At 36.5% G+C, this 25,028-nt stretch overlaps 1 protein-coding gene across 3 annotated transcripts in view; it reads left to right on the plus strand.

Annotated features, from left to right (window-relative positions):
• The window catches only part of NKAIN3 (sodium/potassium transporting ATPase interacting 3), a 374,213-nt gene that overhangs the window by 302,663 nt on the left and 46,522 nt on the right, over positions 1 to 25,028 (plus strand). Inside the window, exon 5 of one of the 3 annotated variants that reach the window (XM_035553118.1) lies at positions 22,765 to 22,872. The exons of 1 other annotated variant lie outside the window; for it this stretch is intronic. In XM_035553118.1, coding sequence (XP_035409011.1) covers positions 22,765 to 22,824 — 60 coding nt within the window. In that variant the 3' untranslated portion in view covers positions 22,825 to 22,872. Of the gene's footprint in view, positions 1 to 11,309; positions 11,822 to 22,764; positions 22,873 to 25,028 lie in introns of those variants that run through there. One more of the 3 variants, XM_050708813.1, reaches the window with a different exon arrangement.

Consider the following 25,028-nt stretch of genomic DNA (forward strand, 5'->3'; position numbering starts at 1 on the left):
TCATTAGCACAGTTTCAACTGAGAAGAGGCACTCAATCCGATGCTGAAGATTTTGAGACTGGACAAGTACAAGACATCAAAGGAATGCAGAGACACAGTAGAAATTCCTCACAGCATTTTGTTAGGAAGCACATCACAAAGAAAGAGGACAATGGTACTCAGCTAGAGAAGAAAACTATCTGGTTCTTTCCCATCATTAATATCTGTGATTGGGCTGGGTCTGTTAAATTTGAGAAAATATTTAGAGAGGCAAACTAACAGCAGCAAATAATTACAAATAATTTTTTCCCAAATAAATATTTATGAGTCTCATGGGAATAGATTATGATTTTTGTGACTTTGTTAAGGAAAAATTTTCCACAGAAGTAAATTTTAAGCAGTCAGTTACCTACACAATGTATTGATTGTGTTAGCTATAAATAATTATCATCTGGCAGTGGGTCATTCAGCCATGTGTTTTAAGTCCTGTTCTCCAGTTATGCTAACATAATTGTAATAGAAAAGAAGTCAGTTAAGTTTGAGTGCTGGAAGCCTCGATTTTTCTCAGGGAGTAATAGCAGTCATTCTTGTGGGAATGGGGATGTGTATGAACTGCACGTTCTTGTGAACCAGGACAGATTTTCATTGACACCTTCATTCATAAGTCATTTTTGTGCCTACGTACAGTGCATCCTCTTTATGTGCATTATTGCATTTCCTCTGGAAAATGTTGGTTTACCCTACTTGACAGCAAGCCTGTATGCCCCCTCCCTGCCCAGAAAAAGTGGCATCCAACGACCATGCCCTCTCACAGGCAGCCCACGGTACCTGGCTGGCCAGCCTGCCTGTGCATGGCACTAGTGCTCTGAGACCACCCCAGCCCAGTGTCACCTCTTGCTGATGTGTGGCTTTGCAGCTGAATGGCACCTGCTGCTGCTCTAGTTTGTCAGGTGTACAGATACTTCAGATACTTCTAGGTAGTCTCGTATTTTGATCACTGGTACCAGCCCTCCCTGGAGAGAGGGTAAGTACAGGGCCTTCTGAGTGATTAACAGTCACTTAGCAGGATCAGCTTGCAGGTCTGCAAGCAGAATTAAAACAGCTGGGAGAGAAAGTGGGAACATAGTAAAGCAGAAGAGCTTGTGGCAGGTTGGAGGAGTGCTAGCAAAATAATAGGGCCTCTGGGAGACTTCATACAGTCTAAAACTTCTGTGAAAAGATATCACACATCTGTTGGAGACCCAAAGATGAGAGGAGATTGTGTTTAATCAGCACAATGTGATATTAATATGATTGTAAGAAAGGCTTAAAGTCTTGGTTTGTGAGCATGATGACATTAACACCATCTAATTTTCCTTTTTTTCCCAGTTTCTTGCACTCTCTCACCACCTACTATGTTATTAAAGAACATACAAAAACCTAGCTCTCCCCACTCCCTAATATGCAACACAACTATTGCTTAGCGCATGCCTTCTAAACCCCAGCACAGCATTTAGTGGTTTGGTCCTTTCTTGTCTGGATGCCCAAGGTGAGAACGCTTCATGGGCTGGCAAGAATAACACTCAAGGAAAAGAGAGCATTTTACATGACAACAGACAGAAAAGAAAAAGTAACAAAGCATGTGCATAGGGGCTGTCTTGTGGTTACTTTTAAGGTCTCTACATTGAGCTGCTGTGAAATATTAAAAAGTGAATTTTCCATTTTTTTGTTGCATACAGAATTTTTGTGTAGTCTGAAGTGCTCTGTATTTTGGTTTGCAGGTGTCAAAAAAAGCACTGCTCATGCCCCCTATTCTCTCTGCATCCATCAGAGAGCCCACACTGCCAGTCATTGCCTTGCAGCTCTCCTCGTCCTGCTGCCTGCCTTTCTTTCTACTTTCCTCTTCTGCACTAGCTCTGGAGTAAATAGCACTAACCCTCCTTGCCGAGTTCTCTTGTTGCCTTTCTGTAGAGAGCTCTTCATTGCCTTTTAGAAAGACACCGCCAAAGAAACAACTTTGAGTCATGCATTGCTTTGAGCCTTTCCACAACTGATATCGACCCTCCCATCAGTAGTTTGTGACATGTAGGCAATTACCAGCACGTGCCTTATCTAACAGCTTTCTTAAGAAACATAAGGAATTCCTTAGTTCTTTCTTCCTATTATAAGAAATACACATATACTTAGCTTTAGCTAGCTAACACACAACTGTGCATTTCACAGAAAGATAAGTGTGTGAAACCATTGCTTAAGCTCCCAGGACTCTGGAAGGCCTTAGGAATGTATATTTATCCAATATCTGAGACAAAACAATGATTGGACGCTGAGTTATTATCCTTTTCTTATCCTGTTCCTAAAAGAAAACAGTCTACATGGACAATTTACTGCAGACATAACTTCTGGGGATAACAAGCAAGCAAACAACTGACCTGGACATAGGGCCTTGGAAACAAAAGCTTGCTCTCATTTTATCCTTTTTCTAGTCTTATTAATATGGTTCAGTATTACATCTGTTCACTAAGTATTTCTAATACTTGTAATGCTTAGAGTAGTATATATATTATTTGTTTAACAAAACATCAGTGACGTAGCAAAAAAAGTTCCGTGGTATCTTAAGAGATCATCAGATCTTACTTTATGCACTGAGGGAAAATCAAGTGATCTTTACCATCATTTATGGATCTTTGCACAATCTGTTCTACAAAGTTCAACCACACAAGCAATTCCAGTCTTCCTAATTAGCAGTTCTCATAACCAGAAAGTTTTCCAACTTTTTTTTTTTTTATGAAAATGAAGGTTTTATTTTTCACATCTTTCAGGCTGTGAACAAAGAAAATTTGCTTGTATTTCTCTTTAGATTCTTGTTCACAAATTTGAAAATTGTTATCATACATTGTGCTGATTACTATAGTCTTCTCTAGACTAGGCTGAACTAATTATTTTAGTTGTGACTTTAGACCATTTTCCCCAAGCCCATGATAACTGTTACTGTTCTCTGGATTCTCTCCAATGTTACTTGAAGTGCTGTGCCCAAAAGAGAACATGGTACCTAATGTAGACTTTATCCACTGATATCATCACACCTCATACTTGGGCTAAATCCCCAGAACATATCAGTTAAAAATTTCACTTATATGTTTAAAGAGATTTGAGTAGTGAGCCTCATTTATATCTTAGATTAAATGACCTCTGTTCTTCACAGGTTACTTCTATTTTCAAATTGTGACCACAGAGCCTCCCTATGTCTGACTCTCATCTGTCTTGCTAGCCTAAATTTTGATTGCATCTCTCTGCCTGCATCAGCAAGGCACCTACAAAGGTTGTACAAAATAAAGAAAACAGAAGTCAGTCCAACTGATGTACCTGGTAAGAAGAAACAAGCTTACGAGTGCATGATTCCTTCTTCATGTCTGAAACTTGATCTGATGACAGATATTTTCTTGCCTCATGTATGTTATTTTTCTGCTGAGGGAATCACTAAAAGTAATTTTCTCCATTTAGAGACTCCTTAATATGAAGGGAGACTTGTCTAGTAGTCCTAGAAAAATGCCATTTTCCTGTATTCTACATAGCAGCCGGAGGCAAAATGATTTTTCAATTACTTTCACTCTAAATGAGATATGCAGAAGGTATAGATTCTCTCTTAAGGAGATTATGGTGGGACTAGAAACAGTTGCAAGCCAGTAACAGATATGCCAGTAGTACTAGGTTAGTCTTCCCTTAGTAAATATTTGTGCAAAATGTGTTATGCTGCAGTCTAATGTAGCCTGAAATTACACCAAGGATCAGAAGCAGGAATATTCTGAATGAACTGGTTCCAAACTCAATTGCTCTATAATAAAGCCATACTTTGCCACCTGAGCAGTGCCTCACTTCAGAGGAGAGCTCATCAAACTTAGTAAAGGAACTGTACAACAAGGACATTACCAAATGTGAGGAAAGGTGACACAGTCTCACCAGAGGTGTTCTCCTGGGGCACTTCATTCCTCCACGAGGCACTGCCAGAGTCATAGCTTTCCAAGCACTGGGCTGTGCAGCCATTACTTTGTTATTAACTGATTTAGTCCTATGACCTCTTTCTGTTCTTTGCTGACATACACGTGTCACCTTGTGTGTCACTGCACGCACACTATCAGTCATGGATCACTCTTCTCTGGCTCAGTGCTGAGTTATAGCTAGGTTGTAAGTCAGAGGCATCAGACTCTCTGATTTGTTTCATACAAGCCATCAGTCTCTGCTCTGGAGTAATTGATGTTCCCTTTGAATACAAGTGCTTGAGAGAAACATTCAGTGATATAAAAAGCTCAGAGCAGTTTCCAGGAGACCTGGAAGCTTGCAGCTGGCTACAGCTGCCTACAACCTCACAAAGCAACATCTAAGAGAGTACTGAGCAACTTAAAGAAATCAAGTCAAGCTGCCCATTCCTGATATGAGACCAAAACATACTCTCAGGGATCAGCAGCAGCACCAGTGATCAGTGGAGCATGGCTAAGCTGCGCTGATCTTGTCCAGAATACCAGCTGTCTTTTTGCCGGGGCTCACTGGGACAAGACGTGCACAACTTGAGGTTGGACTCGGTGATCTTGGAGGTCTTTTCCAACCTAGATGATTCTGTGATTCTGTGAACTTTCCTCAGCTAACCTCAGTCCTAAGTCCTCTTCATGTGGCTATTAATGAAAGGAAGATGCAAGCATGGGCACAGCTGGTAGAGCCTTCGATACTATTTGTTCCAAAGAGGCATTGCAATGTCACAAGGTTTAAGCTGGCAGGCAATTAAAATCAGTTTCATTCAGAAAACACTGAAGAGCTACTCAGCCTCTGCTTTTGCAATCAAGTTAGCTCACTATTATAACACTGTGCTAATGAGGTGCTTTGCAGGTTTCAGTATAGAGCACCTTCTGTAATTTAATAGGCATCATAAAAAAAAAAAAGTCTAATTGAGCACCCACGTGCTTCAAATGAACCTGCGGGATCAGTGTCTGAGGAAGACCTGCAGGTTGAAATGAGACTGGGAAATGATCCCAGTTTGAACTAATCTCATTATACTGGTGCTATTTTCAAGTGTGATTCACATGCATGGAGGCACTTTTCTTACATTTATGTCTTTTCTCCCTTGTTATCACATTGTAAAATGCTTTTACAAGCAGAAAAAGATGAGAAGGATATTGCACCTTGCTGACCTGTATCTTAGCTGTGTTGTGTCCAAAATTGTTTTAGGACTGCATTTGGTATATACCTTGCAAGTTGATATATATCTTCAGGTATGAAGAAGTAATAGAAATAAATGAATATTTTAATAGGAAGCTAATTTCATTGGAACTTTACATTCATACATTGGAATGTACATGTCCTCCTTAGAAAAGCACACTTCTACAGGAATGCTTTTGCAGGTGTTATATACTAGCACTATTTCGTTTCACTGCTTACTGTAGTTAGCTCCATAGGTGAACTGCAGCATGCTCCCTAAGTATTCAAAGAGAAAAATCATATTATTCCCAGTGATTAATATGGATCTTTGTAGCAATTCTAGTACTTTCTTCTGTCTATGTTTTATTTTTGCAGTTGAATTATACAGATATTAGCCCTTTGAAGGACAAGAGAGAGAAAGAGACAGAGAGAGAATTATAAATCCAATGTAAAAAAATATAGATATGAATATTGTAAATTTATATATTTATAATTATATATATTTACATAATTAGGAATTCTAGGGTTGTGGAAATGTATTTGAAAGTGGGATCATCATTTTCCTCAAAATCACTTCAAATTGATCTTTGCTACAGCAGTAAGTAATCACACTTCAATTACTTGTTTAGCTAGAGTGCATAATTTGGCATTGTTGGCAAAATCTTGCTCCCTTTTTTGGCTAAGTTACTAAGTTTTAAACTGATTGTGACCTAGTTTGCTAGTAGAGTTGGTTGTGAAATGAAGAAAAATCTTAAATTAGTAAAAGTATTGGTGCAATTTTATTTTCAAATTTGTCTTTACTCATTTTAATTTATGAAATCTGTTCTTTACAGAATGAATAGTTTAAAGGTTATTGGGGTTTTGTTAGCTTAGTTTTGGTGAGTTCTTTTTCAAATAGCAATTTGTAAAACTGCCTTCTAGAAAAAAAATATATATATATGCTGAAAATACATTACTCTATTTAAAATATTTAAAATCAATTAGCAGAAAAATTTAATGTACATAATTCTGTTTGAATAATTCACCAATTTGAAAAGATTTATTTTCTTCAGATTAAATCAAGATACAATGTGTGTAGCAACAACAGAATCTGCTACTGAATTTGCAAACCTCTGATACTTGTGATAAACATGCTTAAAAACTAAAACTGTTCTTTGTTTTAATCAGTTTGATAAAAAGACCTGTTCATTTCAGCTAAGAAAAAATAAAAATCAAAGTAAATTTTGTGTCATCACTGATCTTAATCACTAGAAATACTGGACAGTGTGTTCGAATTGGGCCTGATCTGCATCCTTGTACAGCGTTTCCCCAACCTTGGTCAGGGACTGGGCTCTGCCTCCTCACCTGCCTCCAGCCTCCACCTTGTCTTCTTGGTGCTTGAATTGCTTGGCAGTGTTGTTTCTGTGCCTTGCTTCAGAAGTTGAAGTACTGTTATCAAGAGGTTGTAAAGAGAGGAAACAGGCAAGTACCAATGGTTTCTCACTGCAAAAAATCTCAAAAAACAATGCAGTGGGTGCACAGGTGAGTCCTGGCAATTCCTCATGGGGAAGTTTAAAAGGTTACTGCCTAAAATGCACTGCCAAAGAAATTGTCTGTGGGAACATTTTGTGAAGAGACCCACTAAAACACCACTGTGATAAAGGAAGAAAGATACCTCCAGGTGCTGATCTGTGGCTCTATGCAACTCCGTATTCTCAAAAACATGGCTCTTACTCTAATAAAACATCTTTTTCTGCAAAACCTTTCATGTATTTCTCGTAGGACTCCTTTCTCCCAGCCAAACATCTTTGTTGGAATCAGAGCAATCATCATATTCAAAATGTGATGGCCTTTAAAGCTACCACATTTATTTTTAGCAAAACCCTTGAAATGACCCTTGCTTCAGGCATTTTAGGGGTAGGTCTCTGATCAGCTAATTAGTCAGCCTCAAAAGTCATTTTCACTAACAAAAGCTCCAGCAGAGGTTTAAGGTGAGGTGAAATACATGCTCTTATCACCAATCCCCTCTTTTTTCTTTGAGATATTGAGCAACATGATTTTTTCTTAGAGTTATCTATGACACACAGATGTTTTTATATGGTACCTGCACTGCAGACCACACACAGATTTTTGCCATTAGTTTGAAAATATGTATATGCTAGATTTTCATAGAATCATAGAATATGCTATTTTACACATCAGTATTTATTTGTTCGTTTGTTTGTTTATTTTCCCCAGCAATTTGAACCTAGTTCTCATTTCCATTACTATGAAAAAAATAAAAATAAAAATAAAAATAAAAATAAAAATAAATAAACTCCATCAAAGAACAAGGGCAATGTTTGCAAATACTTCTGTGTTTCCCTAATGAACCCAAGGCTTTGTTCTGAAGTCAAGCAGCTGGTTAAAACCATCTGACATTTTGTTCTGGACGCAGCTATAAATTTTAGCACATCTCTCAGCTTTAGCAAAGAAAGATGTTTCAGGAAACAAGAGGGCTTGCGTCTTGCTGTCCTTTAGAATGAGTGATCAGAAGAAGTTTAAACTACCAGGAAATACTAGTCAACCCTAATATCTCTGCATGACCTTGCTGATTTTCAGACAGAAAACAGTGAATCTGACCAATTTGTCACGCTGTTTTCTGCGCTGAGTGGTTACACAAGTTCTGTGTTGTCTCTGCCTCCCTGCCCTATTTGTGTCATTGCTGTTTCCTTACAAGCAAAAGTAAAAATTAACAATCCATTTAAACCACAGATGCAAAAATAACAGTTCCTTTGTTCAGCATATGTACAAGGTCAAGGAATTCTGCTTTAAAATATGCAGCTCAATTCTAAATGGCAGTTATATTCCCTATTTGACATGGGAAAGAATCTGATTCTCATTCTACTTATCTCAGTATCACAAATATTTTCTGATTCTTTCATCATTTTATTTTTAAAATTTATTTACATGTAATACATATACATGTATAAAAAAGATTCTGATCTCTCTTTCCAAATTAACACTTTGAAGACAGGAAAGGTTGTTACAGCTGTAAGAAGAGCAAAACATCACCATTTTCTCAGAACACAATGAAGTGAAATGCTATTTGCTCACTATTACTATTGTTTTATCTTTAAACATAATCGTATTTTCCCTTCTTCAAATTTGTTACCTCCTGAAATACATATTCTTTTATTTCAACACTTCACTCAAATGATGAATAATGGCCAACAACAGAAAACAAAACTTAAAGAAAAGATACCTATAGTGGGTTAATCTGCCATGTTTAAATCTGCATTAAAGCTACTTCAAGTAAAGCAGAAATTCTTGTTGTCATGAAAAACAAGTATATTTTAAGTGTAATATGAAGGTGTAGAACTATAAATTCGGGAGTCCTGTGTTATATTGCTTTTTTCAGAGTCTTTCTTTTCATGTTTCTACCTGTGAAAATTCTGTTTCTCACATGTACGTATATATTTATTTTTCTCAAAATTTCTTTTTGTTTCTTGGCATCTTCTCATGCTGAGATGGAAGTCTGTATGGAACTGGCTTTATCAGTGCTGTGTAGAAGGGGGCTATCAGTATTCTAGCATGCACTTTTTCTACATATCCAGCTCAAAATCAAACTAGCTTCTTTCATTTCCCAGCACAGATTCATATCCAGTTTGCTACTGTATCTCCCTTTGGTCGGTCCCAGCATTATTGCTTGAAAAGTATTTTCCAACAGAAAAGTTATGTTTTAGATTATTATTTTCAGAATGTGCTGACCTGCTTTTTTCTCCACTTAAATCCTCCTCTTCCTGGACATATTGTTTCCTTAATTCTTGTCATCCTATTTTCTCTGTTTATAACTTTTCCTAATTTAGGATAATGTGCATATTTGGGAAAGGATGTATCTGTGTTTCTACATCACCAATAGAGCTGTTATCTGATTAATAAAGTGCTAATTACTGCACTGAATAAACTGAGTGGTTGCTGCTCTGGGGAGTTTTCTGTGAGTCATTCTAACTCAGTGCCAATGTTTGGATCAACAGAATAAAAGTAAAGTTGTGATTTCAACTAAGATTTGTCCTTTTTTTTTTTTTTTTATAAGTCTAGAATTAGGGGCTTGAATAATTGAACTTCTGAGCATGCAAAAAATACTCTGTTTTGTTTTCCTTCTTAAGGCTGTTTAGAAGGGTGAAGCAAGGTCAATTTACTTATTATGGTGTGAGTAATTTATGGAATTGTGTCACACGTATGGATTCATTCTTCTGCTAGTTGGAAAATGTGAATAAAATAATTAGCTAATATGCATGTACATTTATTTTAATAATTAATGTGTTTGTTACATGCTTTCAGCCTGTAGTATGTATTTTAATTCACAATATCAAACATATTTTAAATAGAAGTTTTTCATTTAGACAATATATATTAATGATATTGTGATACACAAACAGTTATAAATAATCTTATAGGCAGTTGTAACATACTGTTCAAATATTAATGAAATCATATTCATCTAATTCATAACCCTGCTCAATTAATCTTAAATGGCATAGTGCTAACAGTCTCACAAGGATAAAGTCTGCACAGATACGGCCAACGGCATAAAGAGAAGGGGAGCACATTCCATTTGTTTAACTGCATAACTGAAAGCTTCCTCTGGACAGGAGCGAGTAAAGGACTAATTTTCTGTCACTAAAAGACATTTTCTCTTCACAGAGAGCTGAAGTACCTACTAGTCTCTATTCATCACTGCTGCAAGACTTCTTTAATATCTATTTTCTTAAGAAGTCCCAGATAACAGTAAAAGGTTTAGGCTTTGTTAGACCGCTGTAGGAAACATTGCTTAAGGAATTAACATGCATTTTTAATGAGCATGGTCTTGCTTCATTTTAGTGCAAGTCCTGTGACAGATTGCTCATTTGTCTTATATGAGCATGCTTTGCCCTTCCAGATACTGGCCTCCAGTTCTGTTGTTATAAATAGCTATAAATTCAGCTTTAAAAGCAAAGAAGTTCAGGAAGCCTAAGAGAGAGGGTGATTTGTTGATCTGATAAAACAGAAGGAAAAAAGAAAACTATAGGCATATCGTGGTTTCAGATAACAGTGAAGGAGAACAGAGGAATTTAGAACTGTTACAAAGAGAGAAGAAGATTAGTTTGTGTGCTAGAATACTGATACAAACATAAAAGGAAGGAAAGAGAAACTAGTCAAAACCAACTTTAGTATTTTATAGCAAAGCAACTGAAATAATATGGTAGTTGAAAAAAAAAAAAGAAAATGAAAGAAGCTTCTGAAGAAGAGGTGCAGCAGTGTTGCTTTTGGAAGTATCAGAAAATTCCTAAAAAAAAAAAAAAAAAAAGAGAGAGAGGCATAAAATAGCATGAGCTGGGAGTTGTACCATGGATGAAGAGATGTGTTTAAGACACATGATCATGGACAGAATCCAAGAGACTATAGGAGCTGTTGGAGATAAGTGATTAAAAAAAAAAAAAAAAAAGTATGGGAACAAGGAGAAACTGTGAGAAGACCAAGAGGAGGAGCAAGGAGGTAGCAGAATGGGGAACATCTGAGACACTGAAACTGGCACAACATCTAGATCACAGGTTTGAGAAACAAGCAGTAACTGAGGGCAGAGCAGAGAATATGGAAAGAAAACACATTTTAGAGGAAATACACTAGATAGCCTTATGAGAGACACAGAGACTGGTACATGACAAAGAAAAGAAAATTTATCCTATATCTTTGAAAGTCATTGGAAGGGTTCATCACTTTACCAGGCTGTAGAGAATAGTAGGACTGCAGCAGTAAGATATGCAAGGTCTGTTTGACAAGCACAGGGCTAAAAAGTGGTGTGAAACAGTAAAACCTGATGTTTAGAGTTCCCAATAAAGAGAGGAAATGCAATATTCATTTTATTGTAGCTATGTATGTATGTAGCCAGTAACTATGATTTTATTTTATTTTTTGACAGCATCTCTCTCTTTTTTTTTGGGAGGGGGGGGAAGGGAAAAGGGGGCGGAATTGTGGTTGAGAAATAAGCAAGATAGATGCTTCATGATTCTCCAAACTGTGTGTTGGAAGTGTCACCCCACCTTTTATCTTCTGCTTCTTTGCCATGAGAAATCTAGGTTCAGTAATGTATTTGGATTTATATCCAGTGAAAGGATTTATATGTGCACTTGGGTCTGGAGAATAACATTTTATGTTCTTTTCAGCAATACACAATTGTGGCCACTGTATTTTCGACATTAAGACAGGAACCGTGTCCCAGAGCTCCTTCAAGAGTTAAGTAATCCATGAGTGCAGAAAAAGAAACAAAAAATAGAATTTTTGGCATCACTTGGAGTATGCACAAAACCTCAGGCTTTATTGAAGGCTTTTTGAAATTCAGTCTTCATTGACATCTCTGTAAAAAATTGAAGGTATGAGATGGTGTTGAGGGGCTGGAGACTCAATCCGGGAACTATTTGCTCATGTAAATAATCCTTAAATCTGCTCGGAGACCTACCAGCTTATATGATCTGGCTCTCTGGCTCTTGCTATCAGCAAAATGCTCACAGAAGGAAAAAAAAAATGAGGGTAGCGAACATATAGCTTAAAATTGTATCTGGGCAGCTAAATTTGTTAGCATGTGAAGGAAGATTAGACCAGCCTTTAGTCCTGAAAGAGATACATAATGAGAGTTGTTATTTTTACCCTTTCTAACATGCTTTCATTTATCATGTGGGTTTTTTAATGTAAAACCCTCAATTAATATGTTCCTTACAGTTATCAAAAGACATACTGAATGCAAAATTACTGAATATAGAGTTATAATATTCTTGTTAGAAATGGCCTGTTAAAGTTCAGGTTGTTTTGTTTATCTAGGCTCAAAGGTAATGGCAATCTATATCCAATGATGGATATTACTAACACCTTCTAAAAGCCCTTGATAATAATTGACAATCTAGACTCCTGCTAAAACCAAGTTATGGATTCTAGAACTAGGCATAGACCAGCTGCAAAATAAGTTAAAATATCATCAATATAGACTGAGGATATGGAAAAAATGGGAGTCATCTTATTTGTCATTTTCAGTAGGTGCTTTTGAATCCCTTTGCTTTCCATCATTACTGATATAGCAGTTATGAAAAATCTGGCCCATTTTCATTGCATACGTATTTAAAGGACATGATTTTGAAAAATCAGTCTGTATTTCTGTCTGTGTGGCTTCATGCTCATGTTTAAATGGGGATATTTTTTTTTTCTGCATACAAAATGGCATTTTCAGAATTAAAGACAGTATTGATTTTTTTTTTCAACAAGGGGTTTGCTTATTTAATTCAAATGTGGTTAATCAATATAAATGCATTTTAGCACAACAAAAACAAAGAGCAGAGACATGGAGAACCACAAGCATTAAGTGTATATACTAAGAGTGTTAGGAGCTGACAGGAAACTTCCCTAAACTTAGTATTCTATGAATCATATTTTATCATATTTATCATATCAATTTTACTATATTTTTAATCCACTCTAGCTAAAGTATTTTTTTTCATGCTAGGTAGTAACACTGAACAAATACATTCATAGAGGAAACTGGAAGGAAAACACATCTGGAACAGGTGCCTGAGGACTCCAAAGACATTATTATATTGCAGGTCGTGACTATGAGAAATGGTGTGACAATCACAGCAGAAGAAATGAAAAGGCAGGAGCTGTTTAAACAAGAATTAAATGACACCAGGAGGGAGTGAAGGATGGTGAAGTCCACTGCTAGCAGGTGAAAGAAGTGTTTCAAGCATTAATTGTTTCTGCTCAGCCCTTCTCCCTTCGTATATCAAGATAATTACACTCAGTTGTCTGATTGAAAAAAAAAAAAAAAAAAGAGGATGGCTAAAGTTCAGATTTTGGATGAATACTTGAAAATTCGCAATGGCTGTCTAGCAGCTCACATGCTCTGCTTACCATAATAACAAATGCCACATGCTATGCCTCTTATTGATTTCAGGAAACTTTGTATCGGCTTTCTGTTGTAGAGGGGAACTACGGTCTCACTGTTTCACATGTTAGACATCTGCAAAGTAATCACAGGAAATTACAGGGTGAGGTGACAATGAATCAGTAACGCACACTGAAAATTGTGTGAAAATACAGTTCTTTTAATGCTCCTGTGTGCTCAGTCTGAACACTGATATTTGGAGGCCTTGGAGAACACAATGAATTGCAGTATGTTCCTGCTTGCACCACTGTTAGTGGTTTCATTTCAAAGCAAGCTGTCATTTAATTATTAATAAGAATTAAAAGTTGGGAATGCCAATTTTGTGTGGCATAGTTCTCTGATAGAAACTGAGTGCACATTGGCAGCACAGGGCAGCAATCATACTCGAACTTCAGCAGCATGATTTAACTAAATCCAAGACAAATGTTTTTCTTGTGAACCAATGACTAAAAATACTGGGCTTGATTTATCAAAAGAATGTGTATTGTACAAGGCTTTCACTTTTTGAAACTAAATGGCAGAGAATAATCTTTTTATATGATATTCAGACAATGGCTAATGGTCACATTTTGATATTTCCAGAAAGCAGATGCACATGAGGATAAAGAAGTGCAAATCAATGTATTTGTATTAAATAATTAAAAATGGCATGCTTAAACCAAAGCTTTGCATATAGGCTTTGTTCTATTTTTCTCATATACTGCTCTCACTCTCTGCTCTTTTAGCTACAAGAATATGATCTTCTTGTTACAAAATGTAAGCCTTTCATTAAATTATAGCATCCATCTTTTCTCTCATGAAAAATACATAGTTCTATGACTGCTTATGCACTCATTTATTTATGCTGTAGGAATCTCATACTCCCCAGGCCATGACAGCACACTTGGATTATCCATTGGGCATGTTTCTGGAGTGCCATATTCAGGTTTTCCTGATGTTGATTTGTTTTGTTTTGTTAAAGAAATGAACCTGATGGAGAGAGGTTAAAGGGAAGCAAAGAGACAAATCTGCTTTTCTTTCTGCTTGCCTTCTATTTTATTTCTTCTTTCCATTTTTCTTTGGCAAGCTTTCACTTCTAAATGTCTATCCAGTGACTGCTCACCTTTTCTTCAAGACCACTGGATACTCCAAAATAGAGTACACTCTACTCTTATACTATGTCTCTTATTGCACTTTGGCTTCTAACATGTTTCTAAATTGCTGCTACTGGTAACTGATCTGCATTTCTTATCAACCTAACTGATTATGGGAACGAATGAAGCCTTAGTGAGATGTTCAGTTTATTGTAGCATTTTCACAGCCATAAATATCTTGTCCCACTAACTGCAGTGGTGTCTATCAATCTCAAAACGTGTTCCTGGACAGTTTTCATTTCTGTCTTTATACTTCCAGGATTTTTGCTTGGCTGTATAAGGAAGTGCTAGCATTCAATTAAAAGATACTGAAAGTCTGTCAGAAAGGACTGAATATTCCCACAGGTTATCAGGGTATCAAAGAGACAGCTATCTGTATTGTTTATTTATTTTTATTTTGGAATTGTTCCAGGCTGCTGGCTTTCTAAACCACTGCAAGTAACTCTGTAAGTGAGATAGTTAATGAAAATAGCAATTATCCTTTACTATGTCTTTCAGGAGTACACAGAAAACCAATCCCTACTCTAAAGTGCCATTCTGCATTAATATGAGTTCTTTTATTGTGTGCCAGGTAATACATTTTATGCCCTTGGCAAAGATGCTGTCTTTGGTGCTGAGAGAACAGCACGTAATACTACATCTTGGAAGAAAAAAGCTATGCCAAAAAGAAAGCCTGAGCTTAATTCTCATTTCACATTTATTTTATATTGCTGTATTTCCACTACAGTTAGCTGAGCAGACTTTGATTTACACTAGTTCAAGGAAGATTAAAACCAAGCCTTCTATATCAAATGTTGGGTTTATGTATCTTTTTATTATTTGTACAGAAATGGAAACCTACAGAATTGAATTGCTTAGATAAAAAAACTCGTTGTTTTTTCCAGATTAAGGGTCTATATGATTAAAACCCTAATGTAATTTTTCTTTGTGGACAGATTTGAATTTCCTTTCCTAAAATCATGTCTGCTTTATTTTCTCCAAATTTGAAATATATATGTATAAAAGCATATATATTTTAGTATGTATACATTACACTGATGTTATATCAATTGAGCAATGAAAGATGCAAATTACTTATTCCCCGGTCTAGCTGATTAATACAATTATCTGCTATATGTTAGGGAATTTTGATTTTATAGATTTGATTTAATTCTTATCTCTATCCATACAGTGTGTTTTATTACATTTCTCATGAGAGAAAGTGTAACAGATAAACTTTCTAACTTTAACTTTATTCATACATTTGCAACCTTGTGAAGAATAAATCTGATTTCTTATGGAACTAAGGCATTTTTCAGCTTTCTTACATTTGCTATTAACAATAGAAAAACATGTAAATGAGTGGAGGAATAAAGTAGGGTCGATTTGCAAAGATGAGATATAAAGAAGCTGATATAAAAGGTCTTTTATCTACTGTAATGCAGCGCTTGTGAAACAAATTGAGCCTTTTAGTCACCATATGGCACTTTCAGAGCTCTATTATTGTCCTTATAGCCTAGACCTCTGCTCTAACCAACCAAATTTCACCTCGCATCGCTCCTTATTTACTTCGTTATGTGCCATTCACATTTCCATTTGACCACTGATTCTGATTGGAAGGAATAAAATGATTCATCTCTTAAGAACAAATGAGGATGTTAGTGGAGACAAGAGCAGTAAAACTGCGCAGCTGTCTGCTGCTTATTTTTATTGACCAAAAAAAAAATCCAAATCACTTTTATCTTGTATATAAAGCTAGAAGCAAAGTCTGCTGCCTTGCTCAGAGGTACAATACTCATCCTAAGCATACACAAATAGAGTTAGTAAAGCTAAAGTATAAACATAAATCTACTGGCTTAAAACTAGTCATAACAGGTAGCATGACTTAAGTATATTATAAAACATGCAATTAAAGAGTTGAAGAAGATGGAGGAAAATAATGACTGATCCAGGGAACTTGGAAATAAATGTGACTGGTTTCTTCTACTTGCAAATAGACTCTAAATCAAATCTATAAAGATATGACTTATGAAAGCACTTTCATTATGTTCGTTAGAAACACAGTCATTTATTTGAAGAGAAAATTTCACCCTTAGTCAACATCATGAAGAAAGCATCAGAGGAATATGCAATTCCGACCATATATTAAGAAATAGAGAGAGAGAAAACAGAGTGGGTTTTTTGTTGTTTTTTGTCTTTGTTTGTTTGTTTGTTTGTTGTTTGTTTTAAGGAAAGCTCTATTAAAGAGTGTTAAAGAGATAATGTACTCTTTACAGAAGGACTTCTGGGTGTTCTGTGTCCCTTCTTCAAGTTATCAATTCAAATTAAAGGTACTTTGGTTTATATATCCTGTAGGCCATCTTGTCAACACAGTAAAAATAAATATAAAAAGAAAAGATAGGAAAATGGTTCTGTAGTTCTGGTAAATATATTATGGATTTGACAAGAAAAAAAAAAAAAAAAAAAGAAAAAAAAAGAGAGAAAGAGGGACAAAAAGAACTAAGCAGCAAAAGCTGTCCAAAGTCTGAACTCTTCAAACCCACCCGTGAGTTCAGTGAACATTTACCTTACAAAGAGCATGATGGGTCATGAATAAGGCAAACACACAAGAGCAAATTCAAAATGAATGTTTTGCAGGGCTTACCACTGCTTGCAAGGTGCACAGTAGGAACCTTGCTGGTGGGATGGAAAATTATTTTTAGAAGTCACTGTTGCTAGCAAACCAAGAAGCAGGAGTCTGAGAAAAGTTAAGACTGTGGATCCAATCCTGGTCCTGTTGTGATGAATAGCAAAACTCCTGCTGGTGTAAATAAGAATTAATTATTTTTCCTTTGTATACAGATTTTACCACTTACAAAAATTACATTCCCAAATGTCATTTAAAAATGAAAAATGCTGAAAATTTAAGTGATAACTGACTGGATATTACATTAACTAATAACAGCAGCTAATGAAAAAGAAATAGCACATCAACCAGTCTCCTGTAAATTTTCAGGTATCGTTTCCTTACATCAGCAATAATCATAGAATCACAAAATCATTAAGGTTGGAAAAGACTTCCAAGATTATCCGGTCCAACCATCACCCTACCACCAATGTCACCCACTAAACTAGGTCCCTAAGCACCACATCCAACCTTTCCTTAAACACCCCCAGGGATGGTGACACAACCACCTCCCTGGGCAACCTGTTCCAATGCCTGACTGCTCTTTCTGAGAAGAAATTTCTCCTAATTTCCAACCTAAACCTCCCCTGGCACAACATGAGGCCAGTCCCTCTAGTCCTATCACTAGTTACCTGTGAGAAGAGGCTGACCTCCAGCTCCCCACACCTTCCTTTCAGGTAGTTGTAGAGAGCAATAAGGTCTCCCCTGAGCCTCCCCTCTTATAATAAACATAATAATAATGAAAGGCAAAGAAGCTCTTCACTCAGTACGTCCTTCTGTTGCTGGGAGCATGGCAGTCATTGCAGAATACCATATTCTACTAGCTTTCATGCTAATTCTTCTGTCTCACAGACTTTCTTGGTTTATTCCTGTACTACAAAAGTGCTTTCTTTCCCTTTTATACGTTTCTTGGCTGATGGTCCTCCCATTATGGCCAACTTCACTGAGGCCACACAAAGTCTGAAAACAAGCTTTGGCACCACATCAACTGTAGAATTTTCTCAGCAGAGCAGGCAATGTTTATAACATGGATTTTAGACTCTATAAAATACACATAAATCCTCTAAAATATAAAAATAATTATTTGCTCAGTCTGCCCTTCACGTCTGAGAATTTGAAGGCATCTGCCAAATACTCTGGAGAAAGATGAATTTCCAGTCTAAATTGGTTTTGAAATACAGTAGTACAAAATAATTTGGAAAAGTGCCCGGAGACCCCCTCAAACTGTTTGACTTGCTGTATCCCCAAACATGGAGCTTGAACACTTTGTTCTGGATTTCCATGGCTAAGTTTCCGTGTGAAATACCATATTGTTTAGTTTTGCTGCTGTGAAACTCCGAGGACTAAAATTGTGAAAACAGGCTTTATTACAGGAAAGTAGCTCCAGTCTTCAAAGATGGAGAGTAATCCCTCCACACAAACACATTATTTAGTGGTATTCTGAAAACACAATCACTAATTCTGTAAACACTGTATGAGATAATCCTTAGGGGAAACAAAAAAAAATATTGAGCAGGAAGAGGAGTGTTAAAAATCACAGTGACTGGACTGAAAAGAAGGGGTTCATTGGAAGCCTGGGAATTTCAAAGGAAAGCCTAGATTTGCCTCATATTGAGTTTTGAAGCTTCAGCAATATTCTATCACTTGCAAGTGCTGTGTAAAAACGGTTATTTTTTCATTCTTCTCTACACTGTTACAAATCCCTCTGAGCTTATCTTCTATTGGATAAGGAGAGTGGAAACCAGGGAAATAATAGAAGGACATGGAGCAGGAGAGGAAGAATTCCTGCCACATGGCTGGCTAGGAAGTTACTGAAGAAAGAGCTCACAGAGTCTTTTTCTGTTACTCTGAATTTTGATTTAGATTTTCTAATTGCACAGGCAGTCAACAGTGCATCTGCACATTAGCATTTGTGCAGTAATTTGCTCTACAAGTGAGGTATTAATTTCTTAATATTTATAAGAATATTATATTAAGAAAATAGCATACCCCTTCAAAAATTGTTACTACACGAAGAGATCTTTGGCTTTTTGCTTTTCTGTTCTTTGCAAAAGGTTCCAGAACTTGAAATGGCCTCCCTGGCTACTGGATTTATTACAGTAGAGTTCTGCACTTCTCTTACTCTTTAATTTGACCTTTCTAGATGTATTCTAATAATTTTATGTCCTATAAAGTTAATTAAGAATTGAACATTTCCACCTGTTAGTGCAGTAAAGTGCAATTGTTCTTTTGCTAGAGCATATTAATAATGTCACTAATTGAGATAATAATTGTCATGATATGGGATCCCTCATTTTGCTCTGAAGGAGTTTTACCTATGGGAGAAATAGGCAATGACCTGACATGGGAGATGTAAACCCTATTAATGAGATAACTTGTTATTAATCACTCCACACATCTGGGGAGATCTGTCGCAGAAACAATTAGCTGAAGACAGGAGATGTTCTGACAGGCAGTAGCACCCATACCCTATTATTAGGGACTTTGATACAACCATCCAGTCAATCTGGCCAATATACCTGTGTGACACATCCTTATTTCCTCACCTTTCTTCTGGAGGAGTATGGCATTGCAATGGTTCAGACCCCCCCCCAGTGGATGGTGTGGAGGAGCCTCAGGCTGGTCTCCAGAAATCCACAGAAATGCTGTTAAGAGGCTTTGGGTGTAATAGCTTTTTTTAGACTAGCTCTTCAGGAAAACATGATCTGCATCCAGATAGCTTGCATGTCGTACCAGCTTCTTATTCACTATATCTCAGTACTGAAGGCTGTAGCGAGGTGGGGGTTGGTCTATTCTCCCACGTGCCTGGTGACAGGACGAGGGGGAATGGGCTAAAGTTGCGCCAGGGGAGGTTTAGGTTGGATATTAGGAAGAACTTCTTTACTGAAAGGGTTGTTAGGCATTGGAATGGGCTGCCCAGGGAAGTGGTTGAGTCACCATCCCTGGAGGTCTTTAAAAGACGTTTAGATTTAAAGCTTAGTGATATGGTTTAGTGGAGGACTTGTTAGTGTTAGGTCAGAGGTTGGACTAGATGATCTTGGAGGTCTCTTCCAACCTAGATAATTCTGTGATTCTGTGAAATACCACTTGAAGTGTTCTTATTGGCCATGAGATTTGGTTGTCTTCTGCCTTGCCCTGGAAAAATTCTGTGTGAACCACTATCAGCAGCATTCTGTTGAAAGAAGCAGAGATGGGTTACAGACTCAATTTGTACCTGGGGTTTTTGTCTGTTCTCTTTATATTATCAAGGTATTTGAGGTATTGGCTGTATGTGACATGGGATCAGCATTTTGGCTTCTCTTCCTCTGGAAGGCTGCAGTTAAATTCCAGTCTTTAACATTTTTTTGCTGTTTTTTTTGTTGTTGTTGTTGTTTGCTTGTTTGTTTGTTTTGTGTGTTTCTGCTTGTTTTGTTTTGTTTTGTTTTAATCTTAAGTTTGTACTTTGGCTTTCTGGGCTGCAAGTGTGTACTGCTGGCTCATGTATAATTTTTCATCCACTAATATCCCCAAGTCCTTCTCTGCAGGGCTGTTCTCGATGCATTCATCCCACAGTCCGTACTGATGTTTGAGATTTCCCTGACCCAGGTGCAGCACTTTGCACTTCACCTTGTTGAACTTCATGAGGTTTGTGTGGAACCTTTTCATGGTATCCCTTCCTTCTGTTGAAACAGCTTCACTGCTCAGCAGGGTGTCATCCACAAACTTGATGAGGGTGCACTCAATCCCACTGTCTATATCATTAATAAAGATATTAAACTATGCTGGTCCCCGTATGGACCCCTGAGGGATTGATGTGGTTTGTAACTATATAATAAGTTAGAGATGATTGTTGGTGAGATCTTTGTCTATAAGTAATCTTGCACAAGGTGTTAAAATAAATATTTGCTATCCATTCATAGGTGTAACTTTCCCTGCAAGATTTGAATCTAAGATACGCTTCTTCAGTAAGTGAGGGAAAATCAAAAGCATAGCTTCCTATGTTGGAAGTGCATTATTTTTGGCCATAGTTACCTTGCCTTAACCTGCTGTGCTTGATGTTCATAACTGTTGCTGCCTACTATTCAGGTACCTTCATCAATCTCTTCATGATTGTTCCTAAGGACATTTTTTTATTATTGTTTTCAGAGGATCCAGGCTGTTCAAAACCCATCGGTGTATTAAAAGCCTGATTAAAACTCCAGAATACCTGACAGGCCTAGCTGTGGGGATTCCGGATTAACCATCTGGAATCATTTGATCTTAAATAGTATTAAAATAATGTTTCAATAAACCTATGTTTGAATGCTACCATGTTTATAATCCTATAAATGTTATCTCAACATTAGCTTTTATTCACTGAAGAAATGAATTCTCTCTCAGCTGCCTCAGCCACAGTACCTAGTCAGGTGCTTTTTTTTTTAAGGTTTTGAAAATTTCTCTAAACATGCTTAGATACCTACGCTGTCAAATAGTATGCCATATTTTTAATAATTTGCTTAAAATATGCTATAAAAGTAATGGTTCAAAGAAGTTGTTGTAGGGCCTAAAATGACATTCACACACATTAAGACTTTCTTTGAATTATCTTCCACAATTGGGAATTCTACTACAATAGAGGGTAGTTTTTATATACCATGGTTATTCTATTTTATTTTTTTTCAGGGTAACTAATCTGAGGAAGTTTCATATGAAGTCAACATTAATAGAAAATATTTGGGGTATATATAATACTACTAATGCCAGTGAAAGAAACTAAAAATGACAGTCAGAATATCTTATTTGCCAGTGTTCTGTACAGACAACTAAACACAGACAATTCTTCCAGCCCAATTATTCACTTTCTGCAATGTAGATAAGACATAGGTACAAATCAGATAGCATAGGCATATATTGGAAAGAGAAAATAGTAAAATGTGGTAAGGAAATTGTATTTACTACTATTTACTGCCATAATTACGGCTTCAGTTCTGATATAAAAAGATAAAACAGGATAGGTTTCTGTTAGTGTAACCTCTTGATCTGTCCTAACAATCTGAGATGGATACAGCTTTCAGAAATCTGTCTTGAAAAGTCGCAGCTATATGATGTTTTCACTACGTATACTGCTACCACTTATTTCAATATAATAATCAGTCATGGTTGTACCGTACCTTTTAGTAAACTAAATCTTAATAAAGCTATACAGATAATATTTTTTAAAGTTTTCACAGTAGTGAAATACTATTCAGTGGTATTTAGCAGAACTGTACAGCTGAAAAGAGATGTTCTAACAAGAAACCAGCCAGCCTACGTTTTAACTGTTACTTCCCTACCTAATGTAGCTCTCATTGCTATTGGTATTCATTTATTCCATGATTCTATATTTAGATTAGATGTTAGGAGGAAACTCTCCACTCAGAGGCTGGTGAGGCACTGGAACAAGTTGCCCAGAGAAGCTGTGGATGTCCCAGCTCTGGAAGTGTTCAAGGACAAGTTGGTTAGGTTTTGGACAACCTGCTCTAGTGGGTGGCATCTCTGCCCATGGCAGGGGGGGTGGAACTAGATGGTCTTTAAGGTCCCTTCCAACCCAAGCCATAAAAAGGCAGTTGGACTATATCTTAACATATTCTAAGGTAAAATTTTACAATTGCAGTTACCCAACTCAGAGAATAAGTTCCAATTTTCTAAGGAACAGTAACTCCTGCAGCACTATGGTTATACTCTTCAACCAAGTCTGGAAAGCACAGTTTTTAATCTTGTATATGCTTACAAAAGGGCAACCAGGTGTGCATTGATGGGGGGGTGGAAGTAGTCAAATCTTCATCATTAACTGGTCTTTTGTTGTATAGCTCCACTTCTCATATTTCATAACCAGTAAGCACTGAGAATCAATGTGTTTTGAAAACAAACCTATTAGCTACACACACAGCCATGTGTTTCTGCTTTCCTTTCAGATTTTTTCACCTCCTTCTTTGGAAATGACATCCCTCATTCTGGTCTCCTGCTATTTTTGAAGTTGATCTTGAGAAAGATGAAAAGAAAAGGATGGAAAAATGGTTTCTTACTGCTCCTCTGAGGGTCTAGACCAAAGAGAAACATACTGTCTGAGCTCTGTTGTCATTTTTTTTAAACTTAAGGAAAAACAAACAAACAAACAAAAAAAACTATCCTATTCGTCATCAGTATCTTCTTGTAATCAACTCAAACTTGATGCTTAACATAGATTAAGGTTGTCCACAATCTGGATAGGTGTGTCCACGTTCTGGATAGGTGTGGCTAGACGTCTGGCTTGCAATGTATCAAAGGTGCATCCTGGAAAGAATTACAATTTTATTCTCATGTACAGCCCAGGGTCCAACAGTAACTTATGTTTTGTTTGATGTTGAAGATATTTACTATTTCTTGGTGATCATCAGTTTAACCTATCAAGAAGGTAATATCTGGTATAAAATAGTCTCTCTTCACCATCAGAGAATAATAATCTCCCTGCCTTGTTCCTCCTTTCAGCTTTAGATAGGTTTCCTATGTGTCGTATTTCTTTAATAATAATTGAATTTTGCCCACATAATAGCCAGCAGAAAATCTGAGGGGATCAGATTCTGCTTTGTATTTCATCTGCTCTTGTTATAGATGTCACACAAAGTTATGTCCTGTCTAGGTTCATAACAACTTTCATGATGTTTTTCATATATTGGTCTGAAAAAAGACAGTTTGACTGTCTTACAATTTTCCCTTTACAATGGGGACTCAACAAGGAGTATGAATCATTATTGACACACTCAAAATAATCTGTCACACTGCCTTAAAATACTAATGAGAATACCCTTGAGTCTTTTGATATTAGTAGCTGTTTCATGTTGTAATTGAATTTGAAAAGCTCTGTTAAGATTTTTAATCCTTTGACAGTAACTTCTTATTTCTAGAATAAAATAGTTTGAAAAGTATTTTAGATGGCAGCAGTATGAAGAAACCGTTTGCACTTGATCTGTATGTGAACAATGTGAGCCAACCATACACTGTAAATACTCCCAGATACAGAAGTTTTAAAGGAGTGCGTAATTTAGTACCACAAGCTTTCCTCTGAGGTTACATTTTCTAGATGTTTGATCATCTTTATAATTCTCATCTGGACTTATCATTAGTTGGTTCACATCTTTGCTGAAGAGAAGTCTCCAAAATTCAGACAATCTGTGATCTGATGCATTATTGGTGCTGTGTACTAGAGCACTGCTGATTCATGAGGAAATTCGGTTTTGCATCCCACTATGCCATCTGATATTTTTACAACAGTATAAGATTATCAAGTCATAGTTAGGTTGTGATTCGTTACTGCTATATAGCCTGTTGTTTAGTTGATTCTGTCTCTGAGCACTTCATTAGTCCTAGTTAAGTATAGTAATTTGCACTTGGTCTCACTGAATTGCATCATATTTTTTTCCAAACCCTTTGTCAGTTTGTCAAGATTGTTTTAATAATAATCTTGTCTTTGGCTTGCAACTCCATGACAGCTTGCTTCTGTCTGGAAGTGTAAAAGGCATAATTCAGATAACCAGGTGACTAATGAAAATGCTGGATAGTACTGGACCCAAATGAATTCAACAGACTCCTGTTGGTTACTGACTCTTAATTTGATAAAGAATCATGGGTAGATATTTATGAGTTCAATTTTCAAGACAGTTGTTCAATCTATATAGCAATACTCTGGTCTAAACTATATTTTCATAGTTTGCTTATAAGAATGCCAACCAATGTCAAAATGCTTACTAAAAACAAGATTTATCACACTTGTTGCTTCTTCCCTAACCACAAAGCCCATTAGCTCTCCTGAAAAAGAACAGACTTGATTTAACATGGTTCAGTTTCTGATAAATTCATGTTGGCTATTACCTCTCACCTTATCTTCTTAGTAGTATGTTTATTTACCCATTAATAATTTGATTTCTTGTTTCAATAAGTTTATGGTAATTGAAGTTAGGAACATAATTCTATGGGTCATCTTTCCCTTCCCTTTTCCTGTCTTAGTGTAAAGATAGATAGGGACAATCTTTGGCTTTCTGATGTTCTTCAGCCTCTCCTGTTTTAATCAAATTCTAACAAGTCGTGTACATATTTGAGATTGCTTTAGCAAGACCCTTATATGCTTTCAGGCGAATTCACCAAGATTAGTATATATGCATTTCTTCTGATTTCTAATTTATATGAATTATCTATAACATAT

The sequence above is a fragment of the Cygnus atratus genome, chromosome 2 (assembly GCF_013377495.2).
Source record: "Cygnus atratus isolate AKBS03 ecotype Queensland, Australia chromosome 2, CAtr_DNAZoo_HiC_assembly, whole genome shotgun sequence".
In the NCBI taxonomy this organism is placed as follows: Eukaryota; Metazoa; Chordata; class Aves; order Anseriformes; family Anatidae; genus Cygnus; species Cygnus atratus.